This window comes from Cinclus cinclus, chromosome 7 (genome assembly GCF_963662255.1).
Source record: "Cinclus cinclus chromosome 7, bCinCin1.1, whole genome shotgun sequence".
Classification (NCBI taxonomy): domain Eukaryota; kingdom Metazoa; phylum Chordata; class Aves; order Passeriformes; family Cinclidae; genus Cinclus; species Cinclus cinclus.
The window spans coordinates 17,607,857-17,623,794 of record NC_085052.1 but is presented as its reverse complement, the minus strand read 5'-3'; the positions used below and the strand labels follow the sequence as shown (position 1 = coordinate 17,623,794).

At 42.6% G+C, this 15,938-nt stretch overlaps 1 protein-coding gene across 1 annotated transcript in view; it reads right to left on the bottom strand.

Moving 5' to 3' along the window:
• Window positions 1-15,532, bottom strand: part of VSTM4 (V-set and transmembrane domain containing 4) — a 30,447-nt gene extending 14,915 nt beyond the window's left edge. Inside the window, exons 1-5 of the mRNA XM_062496581.1 lie at window positions 15,173-15,532; window positions 9,041-9,439; window positions 5,260-5,328; window positions 4,339-4,446; window positions 1,798-1,831 (exon numbers count right to left, since the gene is read on the bottom strand). Of these exons, the coding sequence (XP_062352565.1) occupies window positions 1,798-1,831; window positions 4,339-4,446; window positions 5,260-5,328; window positions 9,041-9,439; window positions 15,173-15,227 (665 nt within the window). The 5' untranslated portion in view covers window positions 15,228-15,532. The remainder of the gene's footprint in view (window positions 1-1,797; window positions 1,832-4,338; window positions 4,447-5,259; window positions 5,329-9,040; window positions 9,440-15,172) is intronic.
• Window positions 15,533-15,938: the final 406 nt, after the last annotated feature.

The window sequence follows — 15,938 nt, the reverse complement described above, 5'->3', positions numbered from 1 at the left end:
CCAGACTATTAATGTAATTTTGAAAGTGGATTCTACTCTGTGTTTGAAATATCACTAAGGGAGTTGGAGTTGAGCTTCTCTAATGAAGGCTGAATTTTGCACAGCAGTAATTTTAAATGGCAAGAATCTCATGCAAATTAGTTAATCAGTTTAGCGTAATGGATATTTAGACAGTAGGTTTTGGGTCTAAATGTGTTGAATTAAGTTCCAAGACAACAAATTTGCAGGTGAAGAGCAATGAGTTCAAAGAAAGTGATGGTTTGTGTTTTGAGCAGAGGGTGGAAAATAAATGGTACCAAGTGTGAAACATAACAATTATGATGCTGGTAACACTTTCATAGCTATTTAATTTTAAAGCCCCAAAGTCAATGCACTTTAGGCATGCATTTGTGTGATAGAGGATTTCATTAGCATAACTTGTCACACTGAAACACCTGAAATTGTGTTTTGATCCATATAGAGTCATGCATTTCTCTCACTTCTAGAAAGTGTTTTATGGTGAAGAAATCACACTGGCTTGTTTTCTCCCTGCTCTTCAGCCTCCTAAGTTCAGTGTTTGCAGCAGGATCACTGCTATCATCTGTTCCCAGAGAGTCAGAGCTTGTAGGATGAGTTCTTATCTGACTGCCATGCTCCATTTTTTCAGATGGGTTTCTTTTTTCTTCTCTTTTTATGTTCCCTACCAATATACTCTGATTTCCTCTCCCTCCCCATTCTTTTTTATTTTTTGTTTGTTTTTTGTAATTCCAACTTTATCCCAGCAGTTAGTAAAGAAGGGGGAAAGCAAAAACATCCATAAAAAATGAAGGCTACTGAGCTGTCTCTAAATTTTTGGGTGGTGCACTGGCTGGTCAAGGTCACAGCACAAAGATCTATCCATGAATTACATGAAAGTTTTGGGTTGTATTGGTCTCTCCTGAACACTCTGCTGATTTGTTTTGATTTCACTTCACCTGAGTGCCAGTTAGATTGAATACCATGACAATCCCATGAGAATGCACCAAAAATCAACTTTGGTTGATCTAGGGAGTGCTATACTTGGCACTGAACCCCACAGTGTCTAAAGAGAATATGAGAAACAGTATGTGGTGCCAAGAGGTATTGGATTTAAACTGCAAGGCTAGAACCACATGGCTTCTGTCACTGAGAACTGGGAAACAGCTGTGCTTCTGTGTTGTTATGAGGCATCCCTCTTTCATCTTTTTTGTTTGTAAAATATTTGTCATATATTTTTACTGCAGTTCCAGTCCAATATACATATGAGGACAATCATACAACAGAAATCAGTTTTATAGCCACACCATCAAAAAACTTTTGGCAGCCGGTGGTATTTAAAGGGACAGTGATTAACACTGCAGCAGGAGAATTCTTCCTCCCATAACCTGGAGTCTTCAGGTGGGAACAGACTGTGGGCCTTGAAAATCTGCTTTTGAACCCCACTCCATTCCTGTGTGTGGGAATCCCCTTTTTGTTCTATAGGCATGGACACTTTAAGTCATTATCATCCCATGAGGTATTGGGGAACAGCAAAAACCCACATAGAATGAAAGTAGGCTTTTCAGAAAGGAATTCAGAGCATTGAGGAGAGGCTTGTCACTGGAACACCTGCAGGACCTACAGCTAGCCCAGGTAGGTCTCCCTTTCCATGCACAGCAAGCACATTCATGAGTCAGGGATCTGAGACTCTTTATGTTCCCATAAGCATTTTGAAAACATTACTCCTATTCTTCAGCATACATAATAACAAAACAAATCCAGAACTGGTACCTTGGTTTAGGGTAAAGAGATGTGTCCTACCTGTTCTGGGGGCTTTTCACCAGGTAATGCTTCACTGTTAAAGAAAAGAAAAAAAAGAAAGAAAATGTGGCTCCACACCAACATAGTTTATGAGTTTCAAATGAGCACTTCAGACAGACCTGTGCTGCTGAGATGGTGGAGTTTCCAGGTTTTTACACTGGGAGAGCTAATGATAGTCACCATACACTGTATTGTGCTTTAAAAGGCAGTTTGACTAGAAGACACAGCTAAGCCTTGGGGGAGGGGAATGTATTAAACACCACCAAAAAACTGCTGTAGAAATGCTGGGCAACACACATTCCAGTGGTCAGCCCAGCCAAAAGACAGCTTGCTAAGGAAAAACACAGCAGGCCAGTAATTTTACTTTGAAGACTTTTATTTCCCTTGTGATGCCTGTATTTATTTCCAGAAGCCTGAAATAAACCATTCACCCCCAGAAGCCACGGCTGCTCCTAGTGTAAGTCAGATTGTGGCCACAGGCATAAAGGGATCCCTTCTGGGATCAGATCAGAGGTCCAGTCCAGCCACCATCCTGTCTCTGAGAGCTGTGTGTGTGAGCTGTGTAAATCCTTCTACTTTGTATTCCTCTGAGTCAGTAGTCCTGAGCAAGGGCAGCTGCCCCCACTGCAGCCTTTTAGGAGCCAGCATTATTAAGATGCTCTTTTGTGGCTTTGTGGCTTCCATGCCTCTCTTAAAGGACAGACTCTGGCTCTTCTGGTCAAACTACTGCCAATTTATATCTCAAAAAGATGAGAGAGTGCATCCCTGGGTCATGATGTGAAGTTGAATGCAACACAGACATGCCCCTCCCTTCTCATTCTCTGCTCTTTAAAGGACCATGAAAGAGACAACATGGCACTCACATGACTATGCCTCTCCCTGTGGGAAAGTTTTCATATTTGGCCTTAGCTAAATTCTCCCATTCCAAGGGAGCTATACAGCTCCCAGGAGGTGCATTTTGGTCCTAAGGAAATGGGTGCTGAGAGCACCAGGAGCAGGGACTAACACAAGCACAATGCTCAAGCCAGTCAAGGCAGTGCTTCCATCTACCTGTCAGGCCTTTTTTAAATGTCTAGGAGAACAGTAGGCCCAATCCTTCAGGAGTAAGAAATGCTCATGTACAGTACTGACATGTTTTTGAGCATGCAAGTATTCAGATATTTGGGTAGCAAAGAAAGGTTTTAGCAGCTCAGAAGAACCTACTTTTTATATTTTGTATGTCTTTATTCTATATTGTATATTATTTCAATATTTAGCTGGTGTTGGTTCAATGTAAATAGACCTTTCCTTCAAGCTGCTTGTATGCTCACAGCAGTAAATTGACAAAACCAAGCAAATTCTAACACAATATCTGCTCAACAAAAACTGGGATACATCAGTCTAGTGCTTGTGGCTTCAGGGTAACTCACCATGACCAACACACTTAAGTGTGGGTACTTCCTTGGCACAAAACCTTTGTCATCACTTAACAGAGTAGGAAGAATAACAACGATCTCACTCCTTACTCTTGGCAAGCAGAGTTGTTGGGTTCAGTCAGAATGAGAGCTACCCTGCTAAGTGCAATACCAGGAAGATGGAGCCACATCCTGAAATGTGTTTGTGGTTAAGCAAGGGCTTCTCTATACATCTATTTCTGGCTTTACATGTCTTCTCACTTGTGTAACTGAGTCTCTTGTTCCTTCGTGGGATCTGTGTAGGCTGCAGAGGCAGCAAAGCCATGATTCTCTCCTGTCATTAACAAAGCAAGTCACTAACCAAAGTTCCTCTGAAGGCTTCTGTTCAGAGGTGGTCCTGACACTCTCTTCTGACATGCTAAGTGTGCTGGTATCTCATCCTTGAAGCTTTTATGAGGTCTCCAAATAAACCATTTTTAAACTGAAATAGAAGTAGAGCCTGCACTGGTTACTCCACAAAATAGCACTTCTCTTTACAACAACACTGCTTTGATTCAGACTCTTTGAGAAACACTCTCTGAGGCAAAGAATGAAATGGTAACCCTTGATCTTGAAATATTATTAAGAAATTACAGATTTGAATGTTGAAATAATGTTTTAGTTTCAGAAAATACTGCAAGTGAGAGATTGCTAATAAAACCTCTCAAAAACCCAAGAATATTGACATCTACTCAAGAAAGGAGAATAAAATAGAACAGAGTTAAGATGGTTTCGAAACCCCTCTACATATTTAGAGAAATGTGACTCATGCAAAATTTTATCTTCTGGTCAGAATGCCATTTAATGATTCAGCACTTGGTCTCATCTGAAAGAAGTTTCAACTACCTTCAACTTATGTTTGTGCAAAGGCAAAAGATTTTTTAAAAAGTCCAAAGCAAATTTAAAGTTTTACTTCCTCCCTATTTAAAAGGAAGAAAATGCCTTTGTTCTGATTGGCTGGCAGAATTGTTTTTTCCTACTAGTTTTATTTAAAATTACAATCAAGGCAAGGAAATATTTATTTTTCCTCCTTTCTCTGCATTTTCTTCTCCTTTGCCCCGTACTCTGGCAAGGGCTTTGCAGTCATGAAGAATTGCATTTTGCTCACCTGTGGATCTCCTCCTGTTCAGAAGTGACTGACAGAGAATGACAAGTGTAAAAAGGAGGACACTGATGATTCCTATGGAACACACAAACACTGCGTACACATACAGATCTGAAACCCAAGCACAGATGATGGTCAGTGTTGCAGCTGATGCTTCATAATGACAGGAGATAAAAAAGTTACATCTACAAGATCTAAACAGGCTCTGGCCCAAAATATTTAGGGTAACAGTTCAGAAGTAGTTTAACCCTCTTGAAACTTCCCTATAGTATCCTGCTCAGTTTAAAATTTGGTTGAAGTCTACATAAATGCAAATAGGCATAGCTGCACTTATGAGTTGTGACTTTAAGGAGCAAACAAAGGCCTGGTTTGGGTTTTGGGGAATGTTTGAGCAATAACTCAAAACCCAAAAGGACTTCAGTTGGGTTATTTCTCTGCTCAAACAGCTGTAGGGGTTTTTTATTTGTTTGTTTGTTTGGGTTTTTGTTTTGGTTTGGTTTAGGTTTTTTTGTTTGTTTGTTTGTTTGGGTTTTTTTGAAACAAAAGAAAAAACAAACAATGAAACAAGAAAAGTGTCAGTGGGGAGAGTGCTGAATGGCTGGGGAAGAACTACAGCTTTCATGTGCAGTCTCCCTTCATGGCTTTTATTCAGGGGCTGTAACTTATTTCCAGTGGTTATTTCCCCATTGGCCATAACAGATGTACAAGAAACTGAAGCTGGACTCCTCCATTCTCTTTTACCTCCCCCTTTTGTCTTCCATTCTATTTGACTGCTTGTACTTTGTGGGATGATTTTTCAGGCAAAGCTGGGTTTGCATAAGAACTATCAAAATCAGTTTGCCCCTGATTTGGGGCATTTTAGTTGTCCTGTCCATTGGACTAAACTAACTGTATAAAAACAGTAGCAGTTAGATGTATCTTTACCTTCAAAAAACTTCCAAGCTTCATGTTTTTTCTTGAAAGTGGGATGATCAGAAGATTTTGATGAAATCACTGGAAAAAAAAAAAAAAAACAAAGAAGATATGACAAAAATTTAAAAATGTCAGCAATAAAAAGTTTGAACCTCTTGAAGTAAATGTATTCTGCCTTAGACTTCGGTGCCCCAAGATCTTGCTTTGTCTAATTGCCTTCTGATGAAACAGTTCAGCTGCACAGAATTGTGCTCTCTTCACAGAAATGTCCTCCATTCAGGTTGGATGACTGGCAATATCATAACAGCTGTACAGCCTAGAAACAGAATCCAAATGCTCTGACTGCTGAAACATTGTTCAAAACTCTCTCTGCTCTCCTCAGCTAGATTGTTTCTGCATGCTGACATTTTTTATGACATCAGATTAGATAATGTCACTTATGCCAATTCCATGATTTTTCCTCCTCTAGCAATGACTGCAATGATATGGGAGTCTGCTAATGTCCTCCAGATTTCCAGTGAAGTCTGAATCTTCAAGAGAGCTTCATGTGGCAACTTATTAGAGAACAAGTATCTTACTGGCAAGGGAATTCATTAAGGAGTGCCCTGCAGGGATATAAAGTGTGGGGCTAGATCAATGGATATACAAGTTTCAGGACTAATGAAATCTTCTCCTCAGTTGTGATGGGAAGCTCATCCTGAATATTCTAACATATTACTCATTTGTTACATGAAAGGATCACACATGTATATTTTTGGCAAGTATTTCAGGATAACTTACCTAAAAAAAAGGGCTTTTGTTCATTTTTGAAAAAAAAAAGATCTTGCATTCCTGTGTCTTGCAACATTTTTACCATTAGAAAATGCCACATGCAACTAATATTTAAGAACTCAGATTTCTTCTACAGGAAATTCTGATAAATAAGCTTCCCAACAAGACAGATTGTTGTGATCATCTGCTTCTTTTTGTTGGCCATGCCACAGTAGGATTGTAGTTGGACTGCCTAATTTTCTACATTTGTCAGCCTACAAGTAGTCTCTTCTCTTGGATTGTAAACCACTAGAACATATACTGCTCTTCCTAGGAGATGTGCAGTATCATAAGGGATTGCCTCATAGTAAATAATGTTTTTGGGGTGCTGAATACTGTTCTAAGAAGAATACAGATTACTTTGAGTTTTCTGATAGGAAGGGAGTAGAAGAACCATTTTTCTGGGTTTTGTTCTTATGGTTTTTGTTTTTTGTTTGTTTGGGTTTTTTTGTTTTTTTGGGTTTTTTTGTCACTGGTAAACTAGTTTTTTTGTGTATTTTCTACTATAATTAACTTGGTTTTAGGCTGACTTTGATGACGCAAGCCCAGGAAAGGAGGAGATGCCTTCATGAGGATATGGGGGAAAGGGAAAATGTTGACCTTATCTTAGAAGACATTGTGTGGCTGGATTAGGAGACACTCCTTGGCAACATTGGCACGTGGATTTCTCTTGGTTTTACTAACAAGCTTTAACAGTAGCCCCCTTAAAAATGCTCTCTGATGTCTTGTATTCACAACACTGAAAAGAGAAAACTGCAACAGTTCGAATTTCAGGTGGACCTTCTGAAAACACTACAGAGTTGCTGTAGTTGATATGAGTGCAGGAACAGAAAACTTCAAGGACTCCATCTCCACAACAAGGCTTCTTTTCCAAAGAAATTTATTTTGCCCCTAAAGTAGTAGCCAGATATGTAGCTAAAATTTAACTGTCATCATTACACAGTAAGGAATTGTAGCCTGTAACTCAATTGTTTTTCTGTAAGTCCGATATGTGTATTTGTACAAATTTATGCATTACAACAAAATGTATTTGCAACTTCTTAATGGCCTATGCAAATTTACACAAGCAAATTTGCTAGCAAATAACAAAATCTCAATATAAATTAATAAATTAATCTGTAGATACTATAGATCCAGCTACTTGCTTCAAGAGCAAGTTACATTCTGAAGAAGCAGAATTATCCTTTTCTTTTCTCCTTGGAAATCTATGTCTTGCACAGTAATCTCATCTTCCTGTGTGAATAAATTTAAAAATAAAAAAGGGACTGTCCTATTTCTGCCTCTGCTTGGTGCGTAAAGTTTTAAGAAATTTGACTGGTGCTTTAGCATAAAGATACTATTTTGAATTTGGGCATAACTGCAGATGCGTTACTGGAACAAAATGTTAGGCAACACAGCAGCTGTGATGTGGTGGAACACTGCTGCCTTATTAGATAAAACACAAGCAGTATAACTTAACTATCCAAACGCTTCAGGCAATTTGTATTGCTCCTTTTGTTGCATCCTGGGTCTAACTGTAATACAAGTGAATCCCTTTGCAATAAAAAGTGTAACTGTTCATAATATAAAATACAAAATGTGTTTGGAATAAAATTTCCTTGAAAAGCCCAAGTGTTACTGTTGGGGAAATTGGAAACTTTATCACTACTTGGAAAAGAGTTACCTTCCCTCTCAAGTGCAGGAAGTACCCTCAGGGTGCATGAGCCAAATGCTAGCAAAGGTGGTCCTTTGTTTCCAGGAAAGAGGCTTTAAGTGGTAAAACAGTTGCTATAACATTTAAAGATATGCAATATTTCAGATATCTTTTGCTATCTTTAATCGGGATTTAGATTTACGATAAATATGATTTTACAGGGCCAGGGTGGTTGTGGTGTTTGCCTCAGATCCCCACAAGGTGTCCACAACTCTGCAGGCTGGCCGGTCTTCTTCCATCATCTCAGGTTTCCTGCTCTGCTTTGGGTCATTTGAAGTGGAGAGCAGAAATACAGCTGAGCAGACAGTGTGAAAATGATGAAGTCATGAGGTCTCAAATCCCTATTCTGATTATACATTCATGACCCATACTAAAACTCAGGGGAAAATATCGTTTAAGGACTGGACTTAAAAAAAATTATGGATTTCCTTCTTTACAATAACTTCATTGATCTGAAGTCCACAGTTCAGCTATGAAAAGTAATGAGAGGTTTCAGTGTTATAATTAGCAATAGCCTGAGAAGCTATGAAAGGTGTGGAGTATCTCTTTGTGAGGAGAGGTATGACAGATGGCATGACAATATTTTATATTGCTTTTTCTTCTGCTGCCACTTACTTGGAACATGCCATTCCCTCTCTAAGAACTCCTGACAAATCCATATGTTTCACTACAGGCATTTAGGAACTTACATCACTCAGTGAATGAGAAAATGCTCTACATTGCTTTCTGGCAGTATCTTTAGAATTGTTCCTGTGAGAAATCAACTTTTCCTTTTATACAGACACAAGCAGAGGGGTAGTTTGCCAGCTAGCACTGATGGCACAGCTGCTAAGCAAAACCATCTCTTCAAAGGAGACTGTTCTGGAAAATTCAACTTCACCCATCTCTGAAAGTGTGGTTGTGGTGGCATAAGATTTGAGCTTATCCATCCCAAAGAGATGGCTTGTTTTCAACTTGGTTTCTATCTGCCACTTGCTGCTGGCCATTTTATCCAAAGTTCAATACCAGCATTGCTTTTCTAGCTCTGCTTTCTGCCTGCTGTGATATAAACATGAGCAGTGAAGGGATGGTAAAAGTGCTAATTACCAACTGCTGCTAGACTAGAATTAAGAGCAAGGGAAACACCAAGAGACAGGCAAAACACAAGATGAGTATTAGGTTTTCTTCTCCTATCTACAGATTACACTCAAAAATAATCTAAGTTCAAATGTCTTGGATGAATTTAAAAGGGGAAAAAAAGGGATCACAGGACAAGAAGAAATTACAGACTTGAAATCAGTAATCTCTCACCTCTTATTTCAGTAGCTGCTGTACCATTTGACCATGCTGTCCACTTATTTCTGTGCTTGCCAATTTCCTGTACTTTGCATATATAATGTCCTTGATCTGTTTGATGGAGGCTTAAAATAAGAAATTTGTACATAGTTCCATGTTTCTCTTTAAGAAGATGAAGTCTTTGCTTGTGAAAATGATGAGTATAATTTCCATAATACTGGACAGACCCAAACTTTGTCATTTTGATCATCAGATGCTCCTGGGTAGGTGATGCAGCAAAGACCCACCGCACAGCCAGCAAATTGTCTGTCTTTCTCTTTTGAGAAATGTGGCAGTACAGGGTAGCATTATCCCCCTCGGAGTACTGCACTGTTGGTCCAGGAGAGACTGTCACATTTAAAGCCTCACAAGCATCTGTAAAGGAAAGAAAAGATGGTGAGAATCCTCCATACTGGCACAACAGCACCTTAATTTGTCCCAGCATGCAAGCCCACAGCAGGCAAACCAATGGTATCTGTTTAGTGTGCAGCAATTTAATGACCTTGGACAACCCGACATCATCTGCCTCTCTGTGGATGTTAAGGATGGCATGAGGCCCTCCATCAGTGAGTCTGCTCTAGCATTTTTCTGTCACTAATCAATAACCTAGAGCTGACATGGAGATTTTGCTACTGTCACAGGACCAATTTCACATAATCTTTTATCAGTCTGAACAGTTTTGGAAAGCTGTTCTGTGACCAGCCCTTCCAATGGCTTGCATACTTCCCGGGCTAAATGGTTTCAATAGCCAATATATGCTCATTTGTTCCTACGCCAGCTTTAAGCCTAAAATAGTGTTTTCTTCTCTAGAGCTTACTTCCTGACTCCATATACAAAGCAATTATCTGGCCCCAGCCCTTGCTTTGTTGAGCTAAAGAAGACAAGCTCTTTTATTCTCCTCTAGTAAAGTAGTGTCTTCCCTATTCACCCTAACAGCCCTTATCTGCATTGGTTAGTACTTAAGTTTCTGATTTAATTATAATTAATTTTTTAAATTGAATTGACTGCAGTTATAGACACTGTCTGGAAAGAAGTTCTCCAGTGCCCTGTGGAATACTCACAGTACTTCCCAGATTTGACTGGGATACACCTTGACCAGTATATCCCAGAATTATTTTGTCCTTTATCATGACACTTTCATATGTGATTATATGTCAGGTTAAAAATAAATAGCATACTTGGGTGTTTTCCTTTCTTTGTCATTTGCAGTTCAGTTACCAGTGTACCGAAGAAATTCTTACTAATCCCCAAGCATGTGACTTTGCTGTACTGACTTCCACTCCACTTCTGTTACCCCATCTTCAGTTTTTCCTGTGTGCTGTCCTCATCTTGTGCTGATTTCATAAGGTCACAATTTCAATGTGCATGCTTCTGTCTACTTCTTTTAGACATCATTTGTGCAGACCTTACATCATATTGTTTCCTAGATTATCACTGGTAGACCACTGAATTCACTATATCCCACAGTTCCCCATGTCCTCTGTTTTAAGTAATGTTCTCCTTGTCATAATCAAATGGTCATCGCAAACCTGGGTTAAATCCATCAGACTAGTTTTTCTGACTACAAATTCAAATTAATCTGATATTATTAGCATGACAAAATATGACATGAGATCATATTGGGACAAGTGATTATTCCATTGTTCCATTAATTTCTGATCCTTGTCTTTAATGTTCTTCATCCTAAACCATCACTTAGACCATTTCTTTGTCTCTCTGCTTTACTTCTAATAATAGCCAGTATAGGTGAAGGCTGAAAAAAGTGTCCATAGCTGCTCATTAGAGGAAGATTTCCCTTTCCTGGCCTAACTGATTTATACTGGACTGACTTTCTGAGGCTTGGGAATCAACACACTTTTTTTTTTCATTCCCAATGCACATCAAGAATGCCCTGATTAGTCATATCAGAGAGTGATCTATTTTTGACCAATGGTGAATTGTGGCAGTGTGTTCCCTAAATGACTTGTGATGTGTAATCTACTGGTGTGAGGGCATCCACTGGAGAGAGAACCATATTCCAGTAGTGAGCAAGCACTCCCTGCAATGTACTCTGCAAAGCAAGAAATGTCGTCTAAACGGTGAACTTCCTGTTATGTGAGTACTGTACTGTACTCAAAACTAATGAGAATTCCAACTCTGCAGAATGATTTTTTCATTTCTGGACACTTTTCTAGCACATAAGCAAAGAACATTTTAATAAAGGGGATGAGCGTTTTGGCAGAGACTATTGTCTGACATCAGCTCCTGAAACACAAACATATATTTATCTTCAAAATAAGCAAGTAAAGTATTTCCATTCTATTTCTGAAGGAGTTTTGGAGACAGAGACACTGGTTTTATAGTCCCAGTGAAGCAGTGAAATGAAGTGGTGAATTATATTACCTTACTTACAGTAAATCCACTGAATTAGAGAAGTTGCATTGCAACTGAGAAGAATTCTGAAAATTAATAGTATGATAATTGTTTTGTGCCACTTCAGTCAAAATTTCTACTGAATAGCATGTTTATTCCTAGCAGACTTTTTTTTTTTTAATGAAGAAGAAAATATTTTGTATAAAGAACAGTTTGGCTTTTAAAATCAAAAAATTATTGCAGAAACTACACCTAAGCATGGAGGAGGTTATTGATAAAATTATTCGTGCATTATGTTTGTGTCTGCAATTCATGTAAATGCCAAAGAAAGAGGTTATTTTGGATTGTAGAAAGCATAAAAGTAGAACAGGATGTTGAAATTTAAAATTAAGGTTGAATCCCACCAAAGCTTTCCAGGCATGAAGCTTCACTTACTACTCTCTGGACTGACTAGCCCTGGCACTTTACTGGCAGAAGGGAAGCCAGTAAATGGCTGTCTCTGCCATCAAAATAAGATTAAATATGAAAGATCATGCTGCTTAGTAAATAAGGAATAACTTTGAGATTTTCAACACTTTTTGGGGTCTTCAAATGTACTTAAACATACAATACATGTTTAATAAATCACTTATAAAATTATTGTTTGGGTAAATGAAAAACACGGACCTTTTTTCTGCTGAAATTATGAACACGTTGTGAAAACTGTAAAGAAAAACAATTATGTCATTTTCCTGACATGTGAATTTCTTTCTTGAAAAAGCTGGCTAGGAGTAATTGTGAAACAAAGTCCTATAATAAAAGGCAAAAAGCTCATTGCTTAATTCCAAGCTAGGCAGAACATAGTGCCAAGAAGTACCCAAGAGAAAATACAGAGGAAGTCAGATATGGTGATGATGGAAGCCTTTTTGAGAAGATAAAGCAGCATTGTATATGGAGACTCTGATCCCTTTCTAGCTGTTTACACTCAAACAAACATTGGTATTTTATACCTAAGGCTTCTACTTTTCCTCTGGAGAAATGCCTTTTTATAGGGACATATCAAATTTAAATCCTTCATGTTTCTGATCAGTGAAAACCTATCTCCTTGTCTTCCTTCTGTGGCTCCCATTGGTGCAGCTGCACAAGTACAACAATGGGGAGAGTTTTGGAAATCTCACGCTGCTTTTATCATGGTATCAGCTCATAGTGAATAGCGTTGTGTGATGCTTTATGTAAAGCAGAAACACAATATCCATTTGACTTTATCCTCCTACTGCCATTGGAGGAGGAACAACGGATTTTGAAGGAAAGAGTTCATTTACCTCCTATGTGGAAAGGAAAACCCTCGTTGAAGGCTCTCAGACACTAGTGGACATGTTCCTTCTGTCTTTAGCAGGCACTGGTCAGCCCCAACATGGGGCTTACCCTTGTATAGGGCTCCTTGCCAAGAGCAGGAGACTTCACAACTTAAGAGCAGGCTTGTGTGCCAATACAGTACTGAATTTCTAGAGTTCAGATTGCTGTTTCAAGTGAGGAATCACTGTTTTCTTCTTCTGCCTTCCCAGCATAATACGATGGAGCCGTTCAGGTGGAGTTCACCACGAGAGTTTCAGTCTCATTTCAGCTTGGAAAGGGAAATTATTTATAGAAAGGGGGAGGAGAGAAAGTCAGAGACGGTGATTTCTTTGCAGTGTGCTTAACCATCAAACTTCTCTCCTTTTTGCAATGAGCTTGCTTGGTTGCTCCCATCCCAACATTCTAGCTGTTTCCTTCTCTGGTATGTTCCACCAGCATGTCTCAGTAGCCTGTGGGGAGTCAGGAAAGGTGACTGCTGCCTAAGCTGTTTTAAAACATCCCACTTTGAAAATAGTCCACTTCTGCTTACACAAACAAGTCCAATAATTATCTAGATTTGGACTTTGCTGTCCGCCATATTACACAGCAGAACACTTTAACAGCACTGTCAGGAGAACCAAACTAACTTCCAGCACCCAGAAACTTGTTTACACCAGGGCCTCTCCCCTCTGTTTGTGCTGGAACAGTGCCAAAGAACTTATGGTGGCCACTGAGTCCTTACACGTGGTGAGCAGTTTCAGCATGGCTGTGGTTTCGGGAGAGAACCCCAGTTACTTCAGCTGATATAGGAATCGAGTGGCTCCTGTGCAGAACTGCACACAGTCCAGGTTTAATGTTGCATACAGGCTTCTCTTCCTTCCTCCATGGAGAATCTACAACCCAACCTCCAGGGCTGCAAGGACACTGGGATATCTGGGGGACTAGAGGGGCATGAGACTAGGGTGGCTACCTCCTGATCTCAGCTTGGCACGACCAGAAGCATGTAGAATGGCTTTTATCTGTGTTGTAGTTTGTGCAGTGAAGCTATGCTACTGTCAAAACCTGCTTTAGTTTGATTTCTTTACAATTAAAAAGAGCAGATGAGCCAGGAAGAAGCAAAACTCTTTGTTTAAATGAAAATCATTAGGAGCTGGCTAGCAAGAGCACCAAAAAACAACCAGCTGTTTCCAGTAGAAACAGATCTGTCTGCAAGTTTCACAAGTCAGAGGCTCCCCCTCAGAGAGAGCTTCTGCATTGACTGAAGATGGACTTGAACCAAACCTCTGCCTCCACCCCTTCTGCACTGGAGCTCAAATTCAACTCTTTCATTAGCCTTGGATGAGCAAGGCTTCCCCAAGCCTCTAAGTTCACTGCACCTGAAGTTCAGATCCAGACTCTGTGTCTGTTCTGCAGCTTCAGGACACACAGTGCTGTCCAATATACCTTTGCTTTTGGAGGCATAAAGGTCTTAAAGGGAGGATGCTTTTTACAAGTGACCTACAGGTTCCATTTCCACTTGATACCAGCGGGATCAGAGCACCAGTGGGGAAAACAATGCCAAATCTCCCTTTGCTTCGGCTTTGCCTGGCGCAGAAGACGGCCGCGGACCCAACTCCATGAACTCGCATGGAAAAAGCTTTCTTTTCTAAAAAGGATCCGATGGCTGCGAAGGAGCACTGCTGCTGGGAGCCCGGGGGAGCGGCGGCGGGGCGGGGTAGGGCCGGGGCGGGGCGGGAGAAGGGTCCCCAGCTCGCCCCGAGCCCGAGCCCGGAGCTGCCCCGGTCCGGAGCTGCCCCGGTCCGGCACTGCCCCGGCCCGGCACTGCCCCGGCCCGGAGCTCCCCCGGTCCGGCACTGCCCCGGCCCGGCACTGCCCCGGTCCGGCACTGCCCCGGCCCGGCACTGCCCCGGTCCGGCACTGCCCCGGCCCGGCACTGCCCCGGCCCGGAGCTCCCCCGGTCCGGCACTGCCCCGGCCCGGCACTGCCCCGGTCCGGCACTGCCCCGGCCCGGCACTGCCCCGGCCCGGCACTGCCCCGGTCCGGCACTGCCCCGGTCCGGCACTGCCCCGGCCCGGAGCTCCCCCGGTCCGGCACTGCCCCGGCCCGGCACTGCCCCGGTCCGGCACTGCCCCGGTCCGGCACTGCCCCGGCCCGGAGCTCCCCCGGTCCGGCACTGCCCCGGCCCGGCACTGCCCCGGCCCGGCACTGCCCCGGTCCGGCACTGCCCCGGTCCGGCACTGCCCCGGCCCGGCACTGCCCCGGTCCGGCACTGCCCCGGTCCGGCACTGCCCCGGCCCGGCACTGCCCCGGCCCGGCGCGGGGGTCCCGGGCGCGCTCCGCGGCGCCGGGCGGAGCTGCCCGAGGCGGGGCCGGGGTCCCGCCGGGGCCGGGGTCGGGGTCGGGTCGGGTCCCGCTGGACACTGACCCCGCGGTGCCGCTTACCTGGGGCTGAGGCCGTGGCCAGCAGGGCGGCCAGCGCCGTAGCCAGGAGGCGCATGGCCCGCGGGGCGCCGGGTCCCGTCCCGTCCCCCTCTGCCGAGCTGCCTCTCTCGTCTCCTCCCCGCCCGGTCCTCCCTTCTCCCCTTGCTTTTCATCTCCTCCCCTTTCTCCTCCTTTTTTTTTTTTTTTTTTCTTTTTCCCGTTTTCTTCCTTCCCTCCCTGCTCCTTTGCTCTTTGCAGCGTTCTGTCGCTGTTCTACTCTCCGCTTTTTCTCGCCCCCTTTCCCTGTCCCACACCATGCCTGTAGGGTGGCATTAGGGCTAGACAGGCATGCTCCATCTGCTGCCTCCGGGGTCCTCTCTGCACACACACCCACACCCCTTGCCCAAAGGACACGGATCCGTGTAGATGGAAAACGAGAAACTCCCTCCCTCCCTGAGTACAGAAAACCTCTGTACGAGCAGATGGAGGCTGTGGGGCACATTGCTGCGATGGGGAAGGCTGTATTAGGCATCCTCTCGGGTTTCCTGGATGTGTTGGCAATTTTGCAGGCCCTCCTGCCCGTTCCACTCATCCCGTTTCATAACTGGAACAGGACCACCATTCTCTGGCAGTTCTAGTTAACATTATCTCCCATTCTGTGGGTTCAGGTGGTGTCAGCCTGGGGACAAGGAGGTCTGGCAGGTAGGAGTAGCCCATCAGCAGGCATGGGGATGAATGCTGTAGGCATTTAGGACACCTGTGCCAGGACATTTCATAGTGCTCTGGT